Raw genomic sequence first — 26,250 nt, 5'->3', positions numbered from 1 at the left:
GGCTGTGTGGTCCCATGGTGGTTATACTTGCGTACTATTGTTTGTACAGATGAACGTGGTACCTTCAGGCATTTGGAAATTGCTCCCAAGGATGAACCAGACTTTTGGAGGACTACAATTTTTTGCAGATTTCTTTTGATTTTCCCATGATGTCAAGCAAAGAGGCACTGAGTTTGAAGGTAGGCCTTGAAATACATCCACAGGTACACCTCCAATTGACTAAAATGTTGTCAATTAGCCTATCAGAAGCTTCTAAAGCCATGACATCATTTTCTGTAATTTTCCAAGCTGTTTAAAGGCAGTGTCAACTTAGTGTATGTAAATTGTGATACAGCGAAATAATCTGTCTAAACAATTGTTGGAAAAATTACTTGTGTCATGCACAAAGTAGATGTCCTAACCGACTTGCCAAAACTATAGTTTGTTAACAAGACATTTGTGGAGTGGTTGAAAAACAAGTTAATGGCTCCAAACTAAGTGTATGTAAACTTCCGACTTCAAAGGTATATGGATGATTTAGAGGTTATTGATTATAAACCTAATTAACTTGGGGTTTCTTATCTCCTCATTCTGCTGCAGCCTCAGCCGCATTGTTCTGAACACCAATATGCTGGTTAACTTTGCATTTATACACACAGGAACCATGGTCTAGGAAAAGGCGCCAATTCAACAGCGCACTGATGTTTCAGAACCGCGGACAGCGACTGCTATCAAACACGAGAGAAAACGTGTTTGTTATGAAATAATATTATTTTTATTTAGTTGGGGTTTCAGTAGCACACGTTTTAGTGATGGACTGTTCCATCCCCAAGGCCTCCACAATGGATTAGTCCACTCAGACAGGCACGAATCAGACAGCTGTCTTGTACAGCATGAAATATTTATATATTGTTTGCTACTGCATGACTAAAGAAATCTTTGGTCGGCCATAGCCTAATCGACAAAACAATCGACCAGTTGACTAAATGTCCTGGGCAGGAATAAAGAAATATATTTCCTGAAGATGACAATAGCTAGATACATATTGATAGCATCTGTAAATAAAGAGAGGAGGAAAGAGGGGGAAGGAATTCAGATTAAACTGGTGTACAGTAGCCTTCTGCCCTCAGGGAATACAGATTAAACTGGTGTACAGTAGCCTTCTGCCCTCAGGGAATACAGATTAAACTGGTGTACAGTAGCCTTCTGCCCTCAGGGAATACAGATTAAACTGGTGTACAGTAGCCTTCTGCCCTCAGGGAATACAGATTAAACTGGTGTACAGTAGCCTTCTGACCTCAGGGAATACAGATTAAACTGGTGTACAGTAGCCTTCTGCCCTCAGGGAATACAGATTAAACTGGTGTACAGTAGCCTTCTGCCCTCAGGGAATACAGATTAAACTGGTGTACAGTAGCCTTCTGCCCTCAGGGAATACAGATTAAACTGGTGTACAGTAGCCTTCTGACCTCAGGGAATACAGATTAAACTGGTGTACAGTAGCCTTCTGCCCTCAGGGAATACAATCATCACACACTGGGATCAAAACAATGACTCCCTCAATGGTCAGTAGACCTAGTATTTTTGAGGCTCATTGCTCTCTCAGGGATGTGACAGAGAACATCTGGAAAATAAGGATATTAGTGTCAGGGGAAAGTTGAGATATTCTTGTAGAAAAGTAGAAATTCCTCATTAATCAGAAAAAATGGCATCTCTGTCCATCTCTGGATGGCTAGAGGGGAGAGTAGAGAGAGGAGGCTGAGGCAGGGCTGGCTGTGTGTGTTCCCTGGCCCAGAACAGGCTCTGGTAAGCAAGTCAGTCAACAGCATTACAGAGTCATCTCACTCTCTGGATGGCTAGAGGGGAGAGTAGAGAGAGAGGAGGCTGAGGCAGGGCTGGCTGTGTGTGTTCCCTGGCCCAGAACAGCCTCTGGTAAGCAAGTCAGTCAACAGCATTACAGAGTCATCTCACTCTCTGGATGGCTAGAGGGGAGAGTAGAGAGAGAGGAGGCTGAGGCAGGGCTAGCTGTGTGTGTTCCCTGGCCCAGAACAGCCTCTGGTAAGCAAGTCAGTCAACAGCATTACAGAGTCATCTCACTCTCTGGATGGCTAGAGGGGAGAGTAGAGAGAGAGGAGGCTGAGGCAGGGCTAGCTGTGTGTGTTCCCTGGCCCAGAACAGCCTCTGGTCAGCCAGTCAGCCACTACACAGCCTCATCACTCTCTGGATGGCTAGAGGGGAGAGTAGAGAGAGAGGAGGCTGAGGCAGGGCTGGCTGTGTGTGTTCCCTGGCCCAGAACAGGCTCTGGTAAGCAAGTCAGTCAACAGCATTACAGAGTCATCTCACTCTCTGGATGGCTAGAGGGGATAGTAGAGAGAGAGGAGGCTGAGGCAGGGCTAGCTGTGTGTGGTCCCTGGCCCAGAACAGCCTCTGGGCAGCCACTACACAGTCTCATCACTCTCTGGATGGCTAGAGGGGAGAGTAGAGGGAGAGGAGGCTGAGGCAGGGCTGGCTGTGTGTGTTCCCTGGCCCAGAACAGCCTCTGGTCAGCCAGTCAGCCACTACACAGCCTCATCACTCTCTGGATGGCTAGAGGGGAGAGTAGAGAGAGAGGAGGCTGAGGCAGGGCTAGCTGTGTGTGTTCCCTGGCCCAGAACAGGCTCTGGTAAGCAAGTCAGTCAACAGCATTACAGAGTCATCTCACTCTCTGGATGGCTAGAGGGGAGAGTAGAGAGAGAGGAGGCTGAGGCAGGGCTAGCTGTGTGTTCCCTGGCCCAGAACAGCCTCTGGTCAGCCACTACACAGTCTCATCACTCTCTGGATGGCTAGAGGGGAGAGTAGAGAGAGAGGAGGCTGAGGCAGGGCTGGCTGTGTGTGTTCCCTGGCCCAGAACAGCCTCTGGTCAGCCAGTCAGCCACTACACAGCCTCATCACTCTCTGGATGGCTAGAGGGGAGAGTAGAGAGAGAGGAGGCTGAGGCAGGGCTGGCTGTGTGTGTTCCCTGGCCCAGAACAGGCTCTGGTAAGCAAGTCAGTCAACAGCATTACAGAGTCATCTCACTCTCTGGATGGCTAAAGGGGAGAGTAGAGAGAGAGGAGGCTGAGGCAGGGCTACCTGTCTGTGTTCACTGGCCCAGAACAGCCTCTGGTCAGCCACTACACAGTCTCATCACTCTCTGGATGACTAGAGGGGAGAGTAGAGAGAGAGGAGGCTGAGGCAGGGCTGGCTGTGTGTGTTCCCTGGCCCAGAACAGCCTCTGGTCAGCCAGTCAGCCACTACACAGCCTCATCACTCTCTGGATGGCTAGAGGGGAGAGTGGCTGTCTAATCTCAGGCTGAACAAACAGCCCCATGACACCATTAACACTAAAGCACCGACACATAGATTGTTCAATGTTGAAAAACTTCTGTCCGAACATTGAGAGATGTCTGACTTTGGTTGCCATTTAACCTGGTCCCAGAGCGAGAGAGCGAGAGAGCGAGAGAGCGAGAGAGCGAGAGAGAGAGAGAGAGAGAGAGAGGGAGGGAGAAAGAGGGAGAGAGAGGGAGGGAGAGGAGGGAGAGAGAGGGAGGAGAGAGAGAGGGAGAGGGGATTCAGAGCAGACCAGGCAATGGACTGGGAGGGAGGAGAGAGAGGGAAGAGAGGGAGAGAGAGGGAGAGGGGCTTTAAAATGAAAAGGGAGGGACAGAACTGAAGAGGGACGAGAGAGTAGAATGAGTCAAACCGGGAGGGAAATGGAGGGAAGAGGGAAAGTTCAGGGAGGGAGAGGGAGAGAGGGAGGGACAATAGTCTGAAGAGAGGGAAAGAGGGAGGGAAGAGGGAAGAGGGAGGGAATAGAAAGAGGGAGGGAGAGAGGGAAAGAGGGAGGGAGAGAGAGAGGGAGGGATTCATATGCAGACCAGGCAATGGACTGCGGCTAGGGAGGGAGAGAGGGAATATAGGAGAGATAGAGAGGTGGCTTTAAAATGTAAAAAATGATTCACAGAACTGAAGGTAACGACAGAGTAGAATGAGTCAATCACCGTGAGCCAAATGGTTTAACGGTTTTCTGTTCAAATAGTCTGAATTCATTGACAAGCTGACCAATAATGAAGACTGAAATAGATAGAGGAGGAGGATGGGGAGCATTTCGAAATTACGGATAGTGACCATCAACGTACCGTTCTTAACAGAAACAACAGGTTTGAGAAATCATTTTCAAAATTACAGATCATTAATCATAGTACTGTTCTTATCTGAAATGGCACAGGTCCTGCCTGACGTTTGAGAAATCATCATTAATCATAGTACTGTTCTTATCTGAAATGGCACAGGTCCTAACGTTTGAGAAATCATCATTAATCATAGTACTGTTCTTATCTGAAATGGTACAGGTCCTGATGTTTGAGAAATCATCATTAATCATAGTACTGTTCTAATCTGAAATGGTACAGGTCCTGATGTTTGAGAAATCATCATTAATCATAGTACTGTTCTTATCTGAAATGGTACAGGTCCTGACGTTTGAGAAATCATCATTAATCATAGTACTGTTCTAATCTGAAATGGTACAAGTCCTGACGTTTGAGAAATCATCCTTCAGAGAAATGTCTGCCAAGTCAAATTTACTGAGCAGGAATTCATGTTGTTTGAGGTACTGTGTTTGTTTCAAATCCCGATCCCTACCCCATATCTGTTGAAGGTGTTGGATGGTGAGGGTTAGAGTGAGGGGTCAGTACTCACCACCTCGTGTATGGATCTGTTGAAGGTGTCGTCCTCAGTGAGGATGAGGAGGATGATGAGGGCCATGTAGACGTGATGAGAGTTCCTGTCTTCCACATGGTACAGGATCTCTAGGATGGGCACCACCTAAAGGAAGATAATTAGAAAATGACCATGTGTGTTGGTTACTCATATTGGTTTCATTTCATTTAGACAATTTATTCAACCAGGATAATCCACTCAGAAATTCTACCGTTTTCCTTCCTGGTCTCGTGCATGTGTTCCTGCAGTGTGTGGCGGGACAGAACGGAGGGGGCGGGACAGAACGGAGGGGGCGGGACAGAACAGAGGGGGCGGGACAGAACAGAGGGGCGGGACAGAACAGAGGGGGCGGGACAGAACAGAGGGGGCGTGACAGAACAGAGGGGCGGGACAGAACAGAGGGGGGCGGGACAGAACAGAGGGGGCGGGACAGAACAGAGGGGGCGGGACAGAACAGAGGGGGCAGGACAAAACAGAGGGGGCAGGACAAAACAGAGGGGGCAGGACAAAACAGAGGGGGCAGGACAAAACAGAGGGGGCAGGACAAAACAGAGGGGGCAGGACAAAACAGAGGGGGCAGGACAAAACAGAGGGGGCAGGACAAAACAGAGGGGGCAGGACAAAACAGAGGGGGCAGGACAAAACAGAGGGGGCAGGACAGAACAGAGGGGGCGGGACAGAACAGAGGGGGCAGGACAGAACAGAGGGGGCAGGACAAAACAGAGGGGGCAGGACAAAACAGAGGGGGCGGGACAAAACAGAGGGGGCAGGACAGAACAGAGGGGGGGCGGGACAGAACAGAGGGGGCAAGACAGAACAGAGGGGGCAGAACAGAACAGAGGGGGCAGGACAGAACAGAGGGGGGCGGGACAGAACAGAGGGGGCAGGACAGAACAGGGCGGGACAGAACAGAGAGAGGGGGCGGGACAGAAAGGGAGTGGTGTGGGTGGGAAGGGAGGGGCGGGACAGAAAGGGAGTGGTGTGGGTGGGAAGGGAGGGGCGGGACAGAAAGAGGGTGGTGTGGGGCGGCACAGAAAGAGGGAGGGACATAATTGGGGTGGTATGGGACGAGACAGGGGGTGCTGTGGGGTGGGGGCTGGAAGTGGGGCGGACACCAGACCTCAACCAGAAGGCAAGCCCTGACATGCACCCAACATCACTGCATCCCAGACTAAAGAGACACTGGGAGACAGAGAGTGTTGTTCCACAGGGGAGCTGTGTGGTTCCAGCATGGTTTCACTGTGTGTGTGGGAGTGATCCTCCTCCCCAACACATTTAAAACCTGCTGAGAAGTGACATCACAGCACACCCCGCAGGACCAGCTGTCCATTGTGTGCCAACATGTCAGCTGGGAACAATGAGAAACTAAGACAACGCGGATGACTAAGATTATTAAAGCCTTGTTTCACATTGGAAGTTTGAAGTGACTCAAATCAAATAAAAATTGCATATCCGATTTGAATCTATTATTTTTCCTACAGTCTGAACAGCACATGGAATTGGATATTTCAAGACACAATTCAAACCACCCTGCCAGCAGCATACCACCCTGCATCCCACTGCTGGCTTGTCTCTGAAGCTAAGCAGGGTTGGTCCTTGTTGGTCCCTGGATGGGAGACCAGATGCTGCTGGAAGTGGTGTTGAAGGACCAGTAGGAGGTCTTTCCTCTGGTCTAAACATATATTTTTTTATCCCAATGCCCCAGGTCAGTGATTGGGGACATTGCCTTGTGTAGGGTGGCATCTTTCAGATGGGACGTTAAAAAGGTGTCCTGACTCTCTGTGGTCACTAAAGATCCCATGCCACTTATCATAAGCGTAGTGGTGTTAACCCTGGTGTCCCGGATAAATTCCCAATCTGGCCCTCATACCATCATGGTCACATAATCATAGACATACAAAACATAGAAAAGCGGCATTTTGTCATATGTTGATGTTGATGTGGTGCTGGAGACGATGAAGAGGTCGGTAGTTGAACCATTCTCCTCTTTATTTGTCCTTTCACTTACCAGGTTCTCCATGTCTGTGCGTGACAGCATGTAGTTCCTCATATTGGTGTTCTGATGCAGCAGCGTATAGAGTAACAGCGTAGCCTGGTCAGACCTCTGTTGCTCACACAGAGCTGTGTACAGGCTGTTGAAGTTAATCTGGAACGTATGGTGCTGCTCTGTCGGGATGGACGCCGTGTCTAAAGGAGATCGAAACGCTTGTTAGATACTACTGCCCTGGTGGAACTGGGAACACAAGCATTTCACTACAGCCGATAACTACTGCCCTGGTGGAACTGGGAACACAAGCATTTCACTACAGCCGATAACTACTGCCCTGGTGGAACTGGGAACACAAGCATTTCACTACAGCCGATAACTACTGCCCTGGTGGAACTGGGAACACAAGCATTTCACTACAGCCGATAACTACTGCCCTGGTGGAACTGGGAACACAAGCATTTCTCTACAGCCGATAACTACTGCCCTGGTGGAACTGGGAACACAAGCATTTCTCTACAGCCGATAACTACTGCCCTGGTGGAACTGGGAACACAAGCATTTCTCTACAGCCGATAACTACTGCCCTGTTGGAACTGGGAACACAAGCATTTCACTACAGCCGATAACTACTGCCCTGGTGGAACTGGGAACACAAGCATTTCACTACAGCCGATAACTACTGCCCTGGTGGAACTGGGAACACAAGCACTTCTCTACAGCCGATAACTACTGCCCTGTTGGAACTGGGAACACAAGCATTTCTCTACAGCCGATAACTACTGCCCTGGTGGAACTGGGAACACAAGCATTTCACTACAGCCGATAACTACTGCCCTGGTGGAACTGGGAACACAAGCATTTCACTACAGCCGATAACTACTGCCCTGGTGGAACTGGGAACACAAGCATTTCTCTACAGCCGATAACTACTGCCCTGTTGGAACTGGGAACACAAGCATTTCACTACAGCCGATAACTACTGCCCTGGTGGAACTGGGAACACAAGCATTTCACTACAGCCGATAACTACTGCCCTGGTGGAACTGGGAACACAAGCATTTCACTACAGCCGATAACTACTGCCCTGGTGGAACTGGGAACACAAGCATTTCACTACAGCCGATAACTACTGCCCTGGTGGAACTGGGAACACAAGCATTTCACTACAGCCGATAACTACTGCCCTGGTGGAACTAGGAACACAAGCACTTCTCTACAGCCGATAACTACTGCCCTGTTGGAACTGGGAACACAAGCATTTCTCTACAGCCGATAACTACTGCCCTGGTGGAACTGGGAACACAAGCATTTCACTACAGCCGATAACTACTGCCCTGGTGGAACTGGGAACACAAGCATTTCACTACAGCCGATAACTACTGCCCTGGTGGAACTGGGAACACAAGCATTTCTCTACAGCCGATAACTACTGCCCTGTTGGAACTGGGAACACAAGCATTTCACTACAGCCGATAACTACTGCCCTGGTGGAACTGGGAACACAAGCATTTCACTACAGCCGATAACTACTGCCCTGGTGGAACTAGGAACACAAGCACTTCTCTACAGCCGATAACTACTGCCCTGTTGGAACTGGGAACACAAGCATTTCTCTACAGCCGATAACTACTGCCCTGGTGGAACTGGGAACACAAGCATTTCACTACAGCCGATAACTACTGCCCTGGTGGAACTGGGAACACAAGCATTTCACTACAGCCGATAACTACTGCCCTGGTGGAACTGGGAACACAAGCATTTCTCTACAGCCGATAACTACTGCCCTGTTGGAACTGGGAACACAAGCATTTCACTACAGCCGATAACTACTGCCCTGGTGGAACTGGGAACACAAGCATTTCACTACAGCCGATAACTACTGCCCTGTTGGAACTGGGAACACAAGCATTTCTCTATAGCCGATAACTACTGCCCTGGTGGAACTGGGAACACAAGCATTTCACTACAGCCGATAACTACTGCCCTGTTGGAACTGGGAACACAAGCATTTCACTACAGCCGATAACTACTGCCCTGGTGGAACTGGGAACACAAGCATTTCTCTACAGCCGATAACTACTGCCCTGGTGGAACTGGGAACACAAGCATTTCACTACAGCCGATAACTACTGCCCTGGTGGAACTGGGAACACAAGCATTTCTCTACAGCCGATAACTACTGCCCTGGTGGAACTGGGAACACAAGCATTTCTCTACAGCCGATAACTACTGCCCTGGTGGAACTGGGAACACAAGCATTTCACTACAGCCGATAACTACTGCCCTGGTGGAACTGGGAACACAAGCATTTCTCTACAGCCGATAACTACTGCCCTGGTGGAACTGGGAACACAAGCATTTCACTACAGCCGATAACTACTTCCCTGGTGGAACTGGGAACACAATAATAATAATAATAATATATGCCATTTAGCTGACGCTTTTATCCAAAGCGACTTACAGTCATGTGTGCATACATTCTACGTATGGGTGGTCCTGGGAATCGAACCCACAACCCTGGCGTTACAAGCGCCATGCTCTACCAACTGAGCCACAGAAGGACCACCCTGGTGGAATACACAAGCATTTCACTACACCCGCAATAACATCTGATAAATATATATGTGACCAATAACTACTGCCTTGTTGGAACTGGGAACACAAGCATTTCTCTACAGCCGCAATAACATCTGATAAATGTGTATGTGACCAATAACATCTGATGAATGTGTATGTGACCAATAACATCTGATGAATGTGTATGTGACCAATAACATCTGATGAATGTGTATGTGACCAATAACATCTGATGAATATGTATGTGACCAATAACATCTGATGAATGTGTATGTGACCAATAACATCTGATGAATGTGTATGTGACCAATAACATCTGATGAATATGTATGTGACCAATAACATCTGATGAATATGTATGTGACCAATAACATCTGATGAATGTGTATGTGACCAATAACATCTGATGAATGTGTATGTGACCAATAACATCTGATGAATATGTATGTGACCAATAACATCTGATGAATATGTGTTTGTGACAAATAACATCTGATAAATATGTGTTTGTGACCAATAACATTTGATATTTAAGCCATTTAGCAGACACTCCTATCAAAGGCAAATTACAATGAGACACACATTCACCAATAGATCCCTTTAAGTCTGCTTCTATTGGTACAATATGTAATACTGTAAGGAAACATTTACATTCGTCATTTAGCAGACGCTCTTATCCAGAGAGACTTGCAGTTAGTGCATTCCTCTAAGTAGGATAGGTAGGTGGGACAACCACATTTCACAGTCATAGTAAGTACATTTTTCCTCAACAAGTTAGACAGCAGCAAAAGGTCAGAGCTCGCGGTCTCAGGGTACCATTGAAAATGAGACCCTGGTCTCAATTGGGCTCCACTGATTAAATAAAAAAATATGTATTTTCAATAGATAAGACCAAATGCCTTAGCATTTAGACAGGCAGTGATAAGGGAGGGGGGGGGTGGATACAGTTACATATCTCAATAATATTTTGACTCAAAGTACCCCCCTCCCCCCAAAAAATAAAACATTTGGTAGTGTTAGCTAGCAATAGTAGGCTGTACCTGCCCCAAATCGCCAGTATATTTTCAACCTATAACTTGTTGTCCCATCTTCTTCTTAAATAGTGAGTCAACATGTTTTCAGCACTTATTTCAAACTCAAAACTCGTTTTCTCGTGCTCCTGGAACATCAAATTGCTATAAAATCGCAAGTATCAGATCACAATACATATTGTATCGGCACCGAAGTATCAAATCAGAAAATATTTGTCACATACACAGTTTACAGCTAAACGGGCAGCTAAATGCTTGTGTGCTAGCTCCCTCAATATCACAGAACAATAACCAGTATTCATAATAAGAGTTTCATTCAAAACAACAACGTAACATGACAATTTCGTATTGTGAGGTCCCCTGGAGATTCCCGGGCCCCACAGTGTGTGTTTTTGAAGCAGCTGTCTGTAAGATGTGTGCGTGTGGGCATAAGGTGTGTGTGTAGGGCAGTGTGTGTGTAGGGCAGTACCTTGTGTGTTTTTGAAGCAGGTGACAGCCTGTCTGTAAGGGTTGTGCGTGTGGGCATAAGGTGTGTGTAGGGCAGTACCTTGTGTGTTTTTGAAGCAGGTGACAGCCTGTCTGTAGGGGTTGGGGCAGTCGTTTGGTCCATCTGTCAGATTGGCTAGCACCAGGAGTAATAACAGGCTCTGATTGGATAAGGGAAGCGGGTTCTGTTCCTGCTCCAATCCTGGTTTACTGCTGGCTCCTCCCAGTGTGAACACACTCCACAACCCACCTGGAGGAAACGCAAAGGTAGAGAATATTAATATTGTTAACACTTTCTATGAACACCCTCTTCCTAATGTCTTACGATCTCATTTATAACACCTTATAAGCAATGTGAAAAACAGGACATAGGCGCTACTAACTGCTCATAAATTACAACATTTTATTTTTCCCAGCACAAGATGAAACTTATAATGAACATGCTGTTTAATCAGTATCTTGATACACCACACCTGTCAGGTCAAAGGATTATCTCGGCAAAGGAGAAATGCTCACTAGCAGGAATGTAAAAACATTGGCTAAAATATTTCAGAGAAATAAGATTTTCACGCATATGGAAAATATCTGGTTTCTTTGATTTCAGCTCATGAAACATGGGACCAACACTTTACATATTGCGTTTATATTTTTGTTCGGTATAGATATTGCTATTGAAAACTACTACTTTTCTGAACATCACATTGTATTCTCTCTCAGAACAGTGGATTCTGGCTCGGCTAAACCTTACAATCTGAGAAGAAACAACACAGACAGTGTATCAGAAGATCTGTCTCAAAGTGAAAAGGATTGGTCTCCATCTAGAGGTGAGAGACAGAACAGACAATAGTTTCCCAGCATGACCGATTGTTGAAAGAAGAGCAGTTAATGTCAGTTATCAGCTCTGATGTGGTCAATACCTCGACCATGTTCAACCTACTAGTTATCAGCTCTGATGTGGTCAATACCTCGACCATGTTCAACCTACTAGTTATCAGCTCTGATGTGGTCAATACCTCGACCATGTTCAACCTACTAGTTATCAGCTCTGATGTGGTCAATACCTCGACCATGTTCAACCTACTAGTTATCAGCTCTGATGTGGTCAATACCTCGACCATGTTCAACCTACTAGTTATCAGCTCTGATGTGGTCAATACCTCGACCATGTTCAACCTACTAGTTATCAGCTCTGATGTGGTCAATACCTCGACCATGTTCAACCTACTAGTTATCAGCTCTGATGTGGTCAATACCTCGACCATGTTCAACCTACTAGTTATCAGCTCTGATGTGGTCAATACCTCGACCATGTTCAACCTACTAGTTATCAGCTCTGATGTGGTCAATACCTCAACCATGTTCAACCTACTAGTTATCAGCTCTGATGTGGTCAATACCTCGACCATGTTCAACCTACTAGTTATCAGCTTTGCTGTGGTCAATACCTCGACCATGTTCAACCTACTAGTTATCAGCTCTGCTGTGGTCAGTACCCTGATCATGTTCAACCTACTAGTTATCAGCTCTGCTGTGGTCAATACCTCGACCATGTTCAACCTACTAGTTATCAGCTCTGCTGTGGTCAGTACCCTGACCCTGTTCAACCTACTAGTTATCAGCTTTGCTGTGGTCAATACCTCGACCATGTTCAACCTACTAGTTATCAGCTCTGATGTGGTCAATACCTCGACCATGTTCAACCTACTAGTTATCAGCTCTGATGTGGTCAATACCTCAACCATGTTCAACCTACTAGTTATCAGCTCTGATGTGGTCAATACCTCGACCATGTTCAACCTACTAGTTATCAGCTTTGCTGTGGTCAATACCTCGACCATGTTCAACCTACTAGTTATCAGCTCTGCTGTGGTCAGTACCCTGACCATGTTCAACCTACTAGTTATCAGCTCTGCTGTGGTCAATACCTCGACCATGTTCAACCTACTAGTTATCAGCTCTGCTGTGGTCAGTACCCTGACCCTGTTCAACCTACTAGTTATCAGCTTTGCTGTGGTCAATACCTCGACCATGTTCAACCTACTAGTTATCAGCTCTGATGTGGTCAATACCTCAACCATGTTCAACCTACTAGTTATCAGCTCTGCTGTGGTCAATACCTCGACCATGTTCAACCTACTAGTTATCAGCTCTGCTGTGGTCAATACCTCGACCATGTTCAACCTACTAGTTATCAGCTCTGATGTGGTCAATACCTCGACCATGTTCAACCTACTAGTTATCAGCTCTGATGTGGTCAATACCTCAACCATGTTCAACCTACTAGTTATCAGCTCTGATGTGGTCAATACCTCAACCATGTTCAACCTACTAGTTATCAGCTCTGATGTGGTCAATACCTCAACCATGTTCAACCTACTAGTTATCAGCTCTGCTGTGGTCAGTACCCTGACCCTGTTCAACCTACTAGTTATCAGCTCTGCTGTGGTCAATACCCTGTGACCATGTTCAACCTACTAGTTATCAGCTTTGCTGTGGTCAATACCTCGACCATGTTCAACCTACTAGTTATCAGCTCTGCTGTGGTCAGTACCCTGACCATGTTCAACCTACTAGTTATCAGCTTTGCTGTGGTCAATACCTCGACCATGTTCAACCTACTAGTTATCAGCTCTGCTGTGGTCAATACCCTGACCCTGTTCAACCTACTAGTTATCAGCTCTGCTGTGGTCAATACCTCGACCATGTTCAACCTACTAGTTATCAGCTCTGCTGTGGTCAATACCTCGACCCAGTTCAACCTACTAGTTATCAGCTCTGCTGTGGTCAATACCCTGTGACCATGTTCAACCTACTAGTTATCAGCTCTGCTGTGGTCAATACCTCGACCATGTTCAACCTACTAGTTATCAGCTCTGCTGTGGTCAATACCTCAACCATGTTCAACCTACTAGTTATCAGCTCTGATGTGGTCAATACCTCAACCATGTTCAACCTACTAGTTATCAGCTCTGCTGTGGTCAGTACCCTGACCCTGTTCAACCTACTAGTTATCAGCTTTGCTGTGGTCAATACCTCGACCATGTTCAACCTACTAGTTATCAGCTCTGATGTGGTCAATATCTCAACCATGTTCAACCTACTAGTTATCAGCTCTGCTGTGGTCAATACCCTGTGACCATGTTCAACCTACTAGTTATCAGCTTTGCTGTGGTCAATACCTCGACCATGTTCAACCTACTAGTTATCAGCTCTGCTGTGGTCAGTACCCTGACCATGTTCAACCTACTAGTTATCAGCTTTGCTGTGGTCAATACCTCGACCATGTTCAACCTACTAGTTATCAGCTCTGCTGTGGTCAATACCCTGACCCTGTTCAACCTACTAGTTATCAGTTCTGCTGTGGTCAATACCTCGACCATGTTCAACCTACTAGTTATCAGCTCTGCTGTGGTCAATACCTCGACCCAGTTCAACCTACTAGTTATCAGCTCTGCTGTGGTCAATACCCTGTGACCATGTTCAACCTACTAGTTATCAGCTCTGCTGTGGTCAATACCTCGACCATGTTCAACCTACTAGTTATCAGCTCTGCTGTGGTCAATACCCTGACCCTGTTCAACCTACTAGTTATCAGCTCTGCTGTGGTCAATACCCTGACCCTGTTCAACCTACTAGTTATCAGCTCTGCTGTGGTCAATACCTCGACCATGTTCAACCTACTAGTTATCAGCTCTGCTGTGGTCAATACCTCGACCATGTTCAACCTACTAGTTATCAGCTTTGCTGTGGTCAATACCCTGACCCTGTTCAACCTACTAGTTATCAGCTCTGCTGTGGTCAATACCCTGACCCTGTTCAACCTACTAGTTATCAGCTCTGCTGTGGTCAATACCCTGTGACCATGTTCAACCTACTAGTTATCAGCTCTGCTGTGGTCAATACCTCGACCCTGTTCAACCTACTAGTTATCAGCTCTGCTGTGGTCAATACCTCGACCATGTTCAACCTACTAGTTATCAGCTCTGCTGTGGTCAATACCTCGACCCTGTTCAACCTACTAGTTATCAGCTCTGCTGTGGTCAATACCCTGACCCTGTTCAACCTACTAGTTATCAGCTCTGCTGTGGTCAATACCCTGTGACCATGTTCAACCTACTAGTTATCAGCTCTGCTGTGGTCAATACCTCGACCATGTTCAACCTACTAGTTATCAGCTCTGCTGTGGTCAGTACCCTGACCATGTTCAACCTACTAGTTATCAGCTCTGCTGTGGTCAATACCTCGACCATGTTCAACCTACTAGTTATCAGCTCTGCTGTGTTCAATACCCCGACCATGTTAAACCCACCGGTTATCAGCTCTGCTGTGGTCAATACCACGACCATGTCCTTCTATCTAATCAGTTAATGTGTTAGTCCATGTGGTTGGACAAAGACCTAAAGCACAGAATTAATTTTATTTTAATGAAAGATGGAAAAATTGACTGGGGCCCAGTGTGTCCTTGTACCCAACTTTGTTTGACTGACAGCAGAGCCATGGTCACTCCCCCTCTCTGGCCCCTCTGTCTCTGTCCGGTCCCCCACAGTCCTCACCCAGTCTCTGTCCGGTCAGTCCCAGTCCTCCCTCTGGCCCCTCTGTCTCTGTCCGGTCCCCCACAGTCCTCACCCAGTCTCTGTCCGGTCAGTCCCAGTCCTCCCTCTGTCCCCACTGTCTCTGTCCGGTCCCCCACAGTCCTCACCCAGTCTCTGTCCGGTCAGTCCCAGTCCTCCCTCTGGCCCCTCTGTCTCTGTCCGGTCCCCCACAGTCCTCACCCAGTCTCTGTCCGGTCAGTCCCAGTCCTCCCTCTGGCCCCTCTGTCTCTGTCCGGTCCCCCACAGTCCTCACCCAGTCTCTGTCCGGTCAGTCCCAGTCCTCCCTCTGTCCCCTCTGTCTCTGTCCGGTCCCCCACAGTCCTCACCCAGTCTCTGTCCGGTCAGTCCCAGTCCTCCCTCTGTCCCCACTGTCTCTGTCCGGACCCCCACAGTCCTCACCCAGTCTCTGTCCGGTCAGTCCCAGTCCTCCCTCTGGCCCCACTGTCTCTGTCCGGTCCCCCACAGTCCTCACCCAGTCTCTGTCCGGTCAGTCCCAGTCCTCCCTCTGTCCCCACTGTCTCTGTCCGGTCCCCCACAGTCCTCACCCAGTCTCTGTCCGGTCAGTCCCAGTCCTCCCTCTGTCCCCTCTGTCTCTGTCCGGTCCCCCACAGTCCTCACCCAGTCTCTGTCCGGTCAGTCCCAGTCCTCCCTCTGTCCCCACTGTCTCTGTCAGGTCCTCCCCAGTCTTCCCTCTGTCTGGTCCCACCCCCAGTAATCCCTCTGTCTGGTCCCACCCCCAGTAATCCCTCTGTCTGGTCCCCCCCCAGTCCTCCCTCTGTCTGGTCCCCCCCCAGTCCTCCCTCTGTCTGGTCGTCCCACCAGACCCCAGTCCTCCCTCCAGACCTCCCTCTGGGGCGTGTGTTAGTGCCACCTTAGCACCAGCTAGGACTTCTTTCTCCCTCCTTCCTATCCCCTCCCTCTTCTCTCCTCCCTCTCTTCTCTCCTCCTTCTGCCTTTCCCTCTTTTTTTCATCTCTCTCTTTCCCCCTCCCCCTCACAGCCTCCATTCTGTGGCTAGCCCAGAGCCAGAGGATGTGAGCGGAGCATTTCGCTCTGGTACCGCTCAGCCACAAGCTCCGGGCATGCTCTGGCCAGCATTTTTCATTTCCTTCATCACTGTTCTTCGGATTAGGCATATTCTGTAGTATTTATTCAGCCAACTCCACCACTAATGCGCAGAGATGTTGATACGAGTCGACCAAGAAATAGGTCACAGCCTGTGTAATTGATGGCCTGATAACCAACGCAGCAGCACCAGAAATGTTTGCATTTCTTTACAGGCTATTGTCAAAAAGAGTTCATAACAGTGCTAAAGTTGTCTATCAAGTGTAAAATCTGAGCACAACTGAAGTATCTGATCAATAGATTAGTAGTGTTGAGCATTTAACCGACATTTCGGTTATTTTTCAGGTTTTTAAAACACTAATTGACCGAAGTCGGTTCAATTATTTAAATTCCATTTAGTTATTTTTTTCTATGAGCTCGATGTAAAGTTTCTGTAGAGATAAATCAGATCAAGGCTTAACTGTGTCATGTAGTAGGGAGTATTAGTTTCCGACAGACCAATATTCTACATAGTTTAGCTCAGAAAACGTGGAAATGAGCTAATGACCATAATCCATTGCAGGCCCACTTAAACTTGTCCGGTCTGTGCGGAGCAGGCACGGAGACTGCACGGTAAAGCAATGCACGAGTTGAAAATATTGAAGGTACGCGGTACTCAGAACTCACCAAAGCAGCGTTGCTCCATTGACAATGCATGACTTCCTCCAGAACACAAAGAGCTTGATGCATTTGGTGGATGTGAGGGCGCGAGAGAAGAGAGAATGTGCGATCAAGAGAGATAGAAAAGCAGTTGCTCCATGAGCCTGAAAATACATGATCTAAGTGATTGATAGTTGGCATTCAGCAGTCAAAAGTATGACTTATTTACTTTGAAGAACTACTAAAATAGTGATTTTGTCAGACAGCAGTTCTATAGAGATATGATGACATGGAATGAAATAAAGTCATCATATCAAACATTTTATTAAAGTAAAGTAATGTGAATAAATTAGGGCTGTCCCTGACACAAAAAATCTTGGTAAAAATTGTCAAACTTATTTTTCCATATATAGACATATGATATATGTTTTAATCAACTACACTGCTCAAAAAAATAAAGGGAACACTAAAATAACACATCCTAGATCTGAATGAATTAAATATTCTTATTAAATACTTTTTTCTTTAAATAGTTGAATGTGCTGACAACAAAATCACACAAAAATGATCAATGGAAATCAAATGTATCAACCCATGGAGGTCTGGATTTGGAGTCACACTCAAAATTACAGTGGAAAACCACACTACAGGCTGATCCAACTTTGATGTAATGTCCCTAAAACAAGTCAAAATGAGGCTCAGTAGTGTGTGTGGGCTCCACGTGCCTGTATGACCTCCCTACAACGCCTGGGAATGATGAGGTGTTGTGGCGAGGTGGCGGATGGTCTCCTGAGGGATCTCATCCCACACCTGGACTAAAGCATCCGCCAACTCCTGGACAGTCCGTGGTGCAACGTGACGTTGGTGGATGGAGCGAGACATGATGTCCCAGATGTGCTCAATTGGATTCAGGTCTGGGGAACGGGCGGGCCAGTCCATAGCATCAATGCCTTCCTCTTGCAGGAACTGCTGACACACTCCAGCCACATGAGGTCTAGCATTGTCTTGCATTAGGAGGAAGCCAGGGCCAACCGCACCAGCATATGGTCTCACAAGGGGTCTGAGGATCTCATCTCGGTACCTAATGGCAGTCAGGCTACCTCTGGCGAGCACATAGAGGGCTGTGCGGCCCCCCAAAGAAATGCCAGCCCACACCATGACTGACCCATCGCCAAACCGGTCATGCTGGAGGATGTTGCAGGCAGCAGAATGTTCTCCACTGCGTCTCCAGACTCTGTCACATGTGCTGTGTCACATGTTTCATCTGTGAAGCGCACAGGGCGCCAGTGGTGAATTTGCCAATCTTGGTGTTCTCTGGCAAATGCCAAATGTCCTGCACGGTGTATTTTTTTGAGCAATGTATATGCACTGAGCTTGTCTGATGCTTTAAAGGCACTGTTTGATTAAATAATTAAGACGCCCAAATGACTAGCGGGAGTCCGACCGCAATTCATTTGAATGTGATGGGCCGGGCTCAGACTTGCTGCGCAAAAATGTGACTGACTAGCAACCGTTTCTCTCTCCTCCCTGCTGCAGCAATCACCACAGAACATCAACAGTGTTTATCATGCTGTCTGTGTTGCTGAAGCTGTAACATAATTACAGACATTTCTGACTGAGGTTTTGTTACAGAAATCCCTCATTTGCTGAGGAAAAACATTCCCTATTCCCTCAGCCCTTGCTCTCTTTTACGTGACATGCATGCACGTGACCAAAAGGACATGACCTATAGCATGTCACGATCACATCAATAAACTCTAAACAAAGTAACATGTGACAGCAAAATAGACGCAGAGGACATGACAAAAACTTGAAACGGGGGGGACGTTTTTCTCTCTCTTGTTTTTCCTTAGGGGTGGATCAGCTTAATATTGCAGAAAGATATTAATGGGGGAATGTTTACTGTTTGCCCAGGAGGTAATGGGGAAGTCAGATGTGTGGAACAAATTTGACTAGTTATGGAAAATACTGGAGATCAAGAAAAAGGAGCAAGCGCTGTGTCTAATTTCTTTGACCGTGAGCAACAATGTCTACAACACTAAATAAATTAAGAGTACCAGAGATTCTTTTGTAAAACATTTGGTCAAACCTTTATTACAGCAAAGACTAAAACCAGTCATTCATTCGTGAATGCAATTTCCAAAATGGAACGGTTTATTTATTGTTTACATTAACTATTCAAGGGATGCTTTGTTATTTCAACTAAAATGCTTGATTGTATTTCAAGGCATGAATGATTCGTATGCTGTGTGATGACCTGAACAAATGAATAATTGATTGATACAGTAGCCTACATAAGTATTTGACATATATGCTTAAGTAAGTTACGTAATAATAACAATAAGGAGATCAAGAAAATTATTATTTTTATTATCATCATTTGGAACAGTGTAAACCACACTAAATCAAGTATAAATAATACCAGAGGCTGTTCTAACGGGGAAAAAGTAAAGAGCATTTATTATTATTATTACAGCATAGTAACGATTAAAAACAGCCACATTTGTTTATCCGACATGTGGTTGAGTGAAGCTCACGGAATCAGTAGGCTATTAAACACTCAAACAGGCAACAGAAGCAGGATGAGTCTTATTTCTGTACAGCCAGGCCCATTGAAGAGTTAGGTTATTAATTATAGATCTAATTAAGTTGTGGTTTCCTCTCTCTCTTTTCTTAGACAATTAAGTCAAGGGCTGTTTTCTCATCTCCTCATTCTGCTGCTGCCTCCACCACATTGTTCTCAACACCAGCATGCTGATTAACTTTACTATTATGCACATAGCAACGTGGTCTAGGAAAAGAGTGCCAATTCAACTGCGCACTGATGCTTTTCAGAACAGCGGACAGCAACCGCATGTTATAAAATATTATTTTTTATTAGTGTTGCACCATTGATCTTATGTCATATAACCATGTACAATTTCTGTAGCAAATGTCTTAGAGTGATGGACTCTGCCATCCCCACGGCCTCCACAATGGATTAGTCCAATCAGACAGGTGTCTTCCACATCTTGATTATATATTGTTTTTGCTACTGCTCGACTAAAGAAATCTCGGTCGACCAACAACCTATCGACCAAACAATCGAACAGTTGGTGTCAGCCCTAGAATAAATGGTTAATAAATTATAAGCATTGTGAAAGCATTCTACCCACATAATGCAACATTTTTATTTTATTTTTTAAAATCCGTGACTATTTTTTAATAATCGAATCGACCTCAAAAAGCTCTAAATCGCTCAGCACTTTACACTAGAGAAAAAGCTATTTGTTTTTAACACAGCAGCCACATATCATCAGGCAGGCCCTGGTTCAGTTGCCTACGACCTGTTGTTTCAATGTTGAAGTGCCTTACAATAAGAGTCTACTTCAAAGCCAAATGGAACATTGTGTTTATAAAATTTTATTTTTTAAACAAAAAAACGAGAAGGACAAATTTAGAGCGGCAGTTTGTTTTCCTGTGAGCGTTGAGCTATTTCTTGCGGAACGGCGAAAAGACGTTGAGCACTGGAGTGGTGTATAAAGACGATGGGTGGGATTTCCACATACTCTGCCCACAGGCCACAGTGCTGCTCCAGCAGTCCTAATTCCCTGCATGGCGTCTAGCGGTGGCGGCCGGCAGCGGTAACCCAACAGAGGGGGGGGAGATGAGCAGCCCTTGTGACTGAGCCCTGCTCATCACTGGCACCAGACCGGCTGGAGCAGACCCATTTCTGTCAGAGCACTGACCAGCAAAGCAGCATCCCAAATAGCACCCTATTCCCTATGTTTTGTACCTTACAGGTCCTGGTCAAAAGTAGTGCACTAGATAGGGAATAGGCTGACATTTTGTACACAGTACAGAGCAGTGTCAGGTCCTGGCTGGCTGACAGCAAGGCTTCCTGACTCACTCTACTGACTCTCTCTTTATCCCCCCACAACACTGCTCTTCTTTCCCCTTCTCCAGCTCCCAGGCATTGATACTGACACCACCAAGGCCAAGCCATTTTGGAATTACTCCTCAGCTATCACGCTTCCTCTGGAAGAACCGTGTCTGTGTAAGGATGAATAATAGAGTCTACAGTGGTTTAGCACTGTGTGTGTGTGTGTGTGTGTGTGTGTGTGTGTGTGTGTGTGTGTGTGTGTGTGTGTGTGTGTGTGTGTGTGTGTGTGTGTGTGTGTGTGTGTGTGTGTGTGTGTGTGTGTGTGTGTGTGTGTGTGTGTGTGTGTGTGTGTGTGTGTGTGTGTGTGTGTGTGTGTGTGTGTGTGTGTGTGTGTGTGTGCGTGCGTGTGTTCATGTGTGTGTGTGTGTGTGTGTGTGTGTGTGTGTGTGTGTGTGTGTGTGTGTGTGTGTGTGTGTGTGTGTGTGTGTGTGTGTGTGTGTGTGTGTGTGTGTGTGTGTGTGTGTGTGTGTGTGTGTGTTCGTGTTGAACTATACTTGTGGTGACCAGAAGTCCCCACAATAATTTTTAACAAACACATAATTAACCAACTGGAGACAATTTGTTGGTCCCCACAATTTTTTGGGGAACCCACAAGGTCAAATGCTATTTCTAGGGGGTTTAGGGTTAAGGTTAGAGTTAGTGTTAGAATTAGGTTTAGGAGCCAGGTTTAGGGTAAGGGTCAGGGAAAATAGGAATTTGAATGGGACGGAATGGTGTGTCACCACAAGGTTAGTTGTACAAGACTGTGTGTGTGTGTGTGCACAAGGGTTGAGCAGAACGTGGCTAACGGTCTGTGAGAATGCATCCAGACCGACCGCCATAATGGCCATCATGTGGTCTATAGACAGGACGTGACATCATCATTAGGGGTAATAATGACAGACAGTAGTAGTTTGTGCTGAGAACCTTGTACTGTATCAAGTCTCTTATACCCAGCATGCCATCTACACTACATCTGAAAAGATATGTGAACACCCCATCAAATTAGTGGATTCGGCTATTTCAACCGGTGTGGTTGCTGACATGCAATCTCCATAAACAAACGTTGGCAGTAGAGTGGAGTTACTGTAGAGCTCAGTGACTTTCAACGTGGCACCGTCATAGGATGCCACCTTTCCAACAAGTCAGTTTGTCAAATTTCTGCCCTGCTAGAGCTGACCTGGAAGTGCTGTTATTGCAGGTGGAAACGTCTAGGAGCAACAACGGCTCAGCCACGAAGTGGTAGACCACACAAGCTCACAGAATGGGATTGCCGAGTGCCGAAGCGCATAAAAAACGTCTGTCCTCAGTTGAAACACTCACTACCGAGTTCCAAACTGCCTCTGGAAGAAACGTTAGCAAAATAACTGTTTGTCGGGAGCTTCATGACAGGAGTTTCCATGGCCGAGCAGTCGCAGACAAACCTAAGATCACCATGCGCAATGCCAAGCGTTAGTTGTAGTGGTGTAAAGCTGCCGACATTAGACTCTGGAAAGCCTTCCCAGAAGAGGTGTCTGTTATAGCAGCAAAGGGGGGACCAACTCCATATTAATGCCAATGATTTTGTAATGAGATGTTCAACGAGCAAGTGTCCACATACTTTTTCATGTAGTGTGTCTACGTCTGTGAGTTATCCTCTACAAGCTAACACCAACATGGACGAGACACTAGCATGAGATCATAGACAGGACGTCATCCAGGAGTACGACCTGCTCAAACACCATCTGCACTGCTGATATGGGTCTGGGGCTAACGGTGGACGCTATGACGATATCTGTACTGCTGATATGGGTCTGGGGCTAACGGTGGACGCTATGACGATATCTGTACTGCTGATATGGGTCTGGGGCTAACGGTGGACGCTATGACGATATCTGTACTGCTGATATGGGTCTGGGGCTAACGGTGGACGCTATGACGATATCTGTACTGCTGATATGGGTCTGGGGCTAACGGTGGACGCTATGACGATATCTGTACTGCTGATATGGGTCTGGGGCTAACGGTGGACGCTATGACGATATCTGTACTGCTGATATGGGTCTGGGGCTAACGGTGGACGCTATGACGATATCTGTACTGCTGATATGGGTCTGGGGCTAACGGTGGACGCTATGACGATATCTGTACTGCTGATATGGGTCAGGGGCTAACGGTGGACGCTATGACGATATCTGTACTGCTGATATGGGTCTGGGGCTAACGGTGGACGACATTAAGAAATCTATACTGCTGGTCTGGGGCTAACGGTGGACGATATGACGATAGCTGTACTGCTGATATGGGTCTGGGGCTAACGGTGGACGACATGAAGATATCTGTACTGCCGATATGGGTCTGGGGCTAACGGTGGACGACATGAAGATATCTGTACTGCTGATATGGGTCTGGGGCTAACGGTGGACGACATGACGATATCTGTACTGCTGATATGGGTCTGGGGCTAACGGTGGACGATATGACGATAGCTGTACTGCTGATATGGGTCTGGGGCTAACGGTGGACGCTATGACTATATCTGTACTGCTGATATGGGTCTGGGGCTAACGGTGGACGCTATGACGATATCTGTACTGCTGATATGGGTCTGGGGCTAACGGTGGACGCTATGACCGATATCTGTACTGCTGATATGGGTCTGGGGCTAACGGTGGACGCTATGAAGATATCTGTATTGCTGATATGGGTCTGGGGCTAACGGTGGCTAACGCTATGACGATATCTGTACTGCTGATATGGGTCAGGGGCTAACGGTGGACGCTATGACGATATCTGTACTGCTGATATGGGTCTGGGGCTAACGGTGGACGACATTAAGAAATCTATACTGCTGGTCTGGAGCTAACGGTGGACGATATGACGATAGCTGTACTGCTGATATGGGTCTGGGGCTAACGGTGGACGCTATGACGATATCTGTACTGCTGATATGGGTCTGGGGCTAACGGTGGACGCTATGACGATATCTGTACTGCTGATATGGGTCTGGGGCTAACGGTGGACGATATGACCATATCTGTACTGCTGATATGGGTCTGAGGCTAACGGTGGACGATATGAAGACATCTGTACTGCTGATATGGGTCTGGGGCTAACGGTGGACGCTATGACGATAGCTGTACTGCTGATTTGGGTCTGGGGCTAACGGTGGACGACATGAAGACATCTGTACTGCTGATATGGGTCTGGGGCTAACGGTGGACGATATGACCATATCTGTACAACACCGATACAGATTATTGGAGGACCAAAAAAAGGCCGATACCGATTAATCGTCCGATTACTATGGACTATTTGCATTGTGTGCCTCCCCAACCCCTCTGTTACTGATACTCTCTGTTTATCGTATATGCATAATCACTTTAACTATACATTCATGTACATACTACCTTAATTGGCCCGACCAACCAACATTGGCTAACCGGGATATCTGCAATGTGTCCCACCTCCCGCCAACTCCTCTTTTTACGCTTCTGCTACTCTCTGTTCATCATATATGCATAGTCACTTTAACAATACCTACATGTACATACTACCTCAATAAGCCTGACTAACAGTTGTCTGTATATAGCCTTGCTACTCTTTTTTTCAAATGTCTTTTTACTATTGTTTTATTTCTTTACTTACCTACACACACACCTTTTTTTTCTTGCACCATTGGTTAGAGCCTGTAAGTAAGCGTTTCACTGTAAGGTCTACCTACACCTGTTGTATTCGGTGCACGTGACAAATAAACTTTGATTTGATTTGGTTAAAGACAATTACAACAATACTGAATGAACACTTATTTTAACTTAACATAATACATCAATAAATTCAATTTAGCCTCAAATAAATAATGAAACATGTTCAATTTGGTTTAAATAATGCAAAAATAAAGTGTTGGAGAAGAAAGTAAAAGTGCAATATGTGCTATGTAAGAAAGCTAACGTTTAAGTTCCTTGCTCAGAACATGAGAACATATGAAAGCCGGTGGTTCCTTTTAACATGAGTATTCAATATTCCCAGGTAAGAAGTTTTAGGTTGTAGTTATTATAGGAATTATAGGACTATTTCTCTCTATACCATTTGTATTTCATATACCTTTGACTATTGGATGTTCTTATAGGCACTTTAGTATTGCATCGTTACCCATCACTCCACAAAAGCCAGAGCAAGGGGAACAACTACTCCAAGTCTCGGAGCGAGTGACGTCACCGATTGAAACGCTATTAGCGCGCACCCCGCTAACTAGCTAGCCATTTCACATTGGTTACACCAGCCTAATCTCAGGAGATAATAGGATTGAAGTCATACACAGCTTGAAACATTGGGAAGAGCTGCTGGCAAAACGCACAAAAGTGCTGTTTGAATGAATGCGTATAAGCCTGCTGCTGCCTACCATCGCTCAGTCAGACTGCTCTATCAAATATCAAATCATAGACTTAATTATAACATAATAACACACGGAAATACGAGCCTTTGGTCATTAATATGGTCAAATCCGGAAAATATCATTTTGAAAACAAAACGTTTATTCTTTCAGTGAAATACGGAACCATTCCGTATTTCATCTAACTGGTGGCATCCCTAAGTCTAAATATTGCGGTTACATTGTACAACCTTCAATGTTATGTCATGATTATGTAAAATTCTGGCAAATTAGTTCGCAACGAGCCAGGCGGCCCAAACGGTTGCATATACCCTGACTCTACGTGCAATTAGAACCAAGAGAAGTGACACAATTTCACCTGGTTAATATTACCTGCGAACCAGGATTTCTTTTAGCTAAATATGCAGGTTTAAAAATATATACTTGTGTATTGATTTTCAGAAAGGCATTGATGTTTATGGTTAGGTACACGTTGGAGCAACGACGGTCCTTTTTCGTGAATGCGCACCGATTATATGCAACGCAGGACACGCTAGATAACCCCACTGGGGTATGTGGGACGCAAAATTGCAGAGCGCAAAATTCAAATATAGAAATACTCATTGTAAAAATACAGAAAACATACAAGTATTTTACATAGGTTTAAAGATGAACTTCTTGTGAATCCAACCACGGTGTCAGATTTTAAAAATGCTTTACGGCGAAAGCATACCCTACAATTATTTGAGAACATAGCCCAGCAGACAAATCATTACAAACAGTAACCAGTCAAGTCGAAGAGTTACACAAGTCAGAAACCAAGATAAAATGAATCACTTAGCTTTGATGATCTTCATATGGTTGCACTCAGAAGACATTCATTTACTCAATAAATGTTCG

The 26,250-nt window shown here is 46.1% G+C and overlaps 1 protein-coding gene across 4 annotated transcripts in view; it reads right to left on the bottom strand.

Moving 5' to 3' along the window:
• Nucleotides 1–26,250, bottom strand: part of dym (dymeclin) — a 221,875-nt gene that overhangs the window by 125,041 nt on the left and 70,584 nt on the right. For all 4 annotated transcript variants that reach the window (XM_052458491.1, XM_052458492.1, XM_052458493.1 and 1 more), the window contains exons 9-11: nt 10,865–11,053; nt 6,728–6,906; nt 4,699–4,824 (exon numbers count right to left, since the gene is read on the bottom strand). In XM_052458491.1, the coding sequence (XP_052314451.1) occupies nt 4,699–4,824; nt 6,728–6,906; nt 10,865–11,053 (494 nt within the window). The remainder of the gene's footprint in view (nt 1–4,698; nt 4,825–6,727; nt 6,907–10,864; nt 11,054–26,250) is intronic.

The sequence above is a fragment of the Oncorhynchus keta genome, chromosome 12 (assembly GCF_023373465.1).
Source record: "Oncorhynchus keta strain PuntledgeMale-10-30-2019 chromosome 12, Oket_V2, whole genome shotgun sequence".
NCBI classification, from domain to species: domain Eukaryota; kingdom Metazoa; phylum Chordata; class Actinopteri; order Salmoniformes; family Salmonidae; genus Oncorhynchus; species Oncorhynchus keta.
This window is presented reverse-complemented; position numbering and strand designations above follow the sequence as displayed.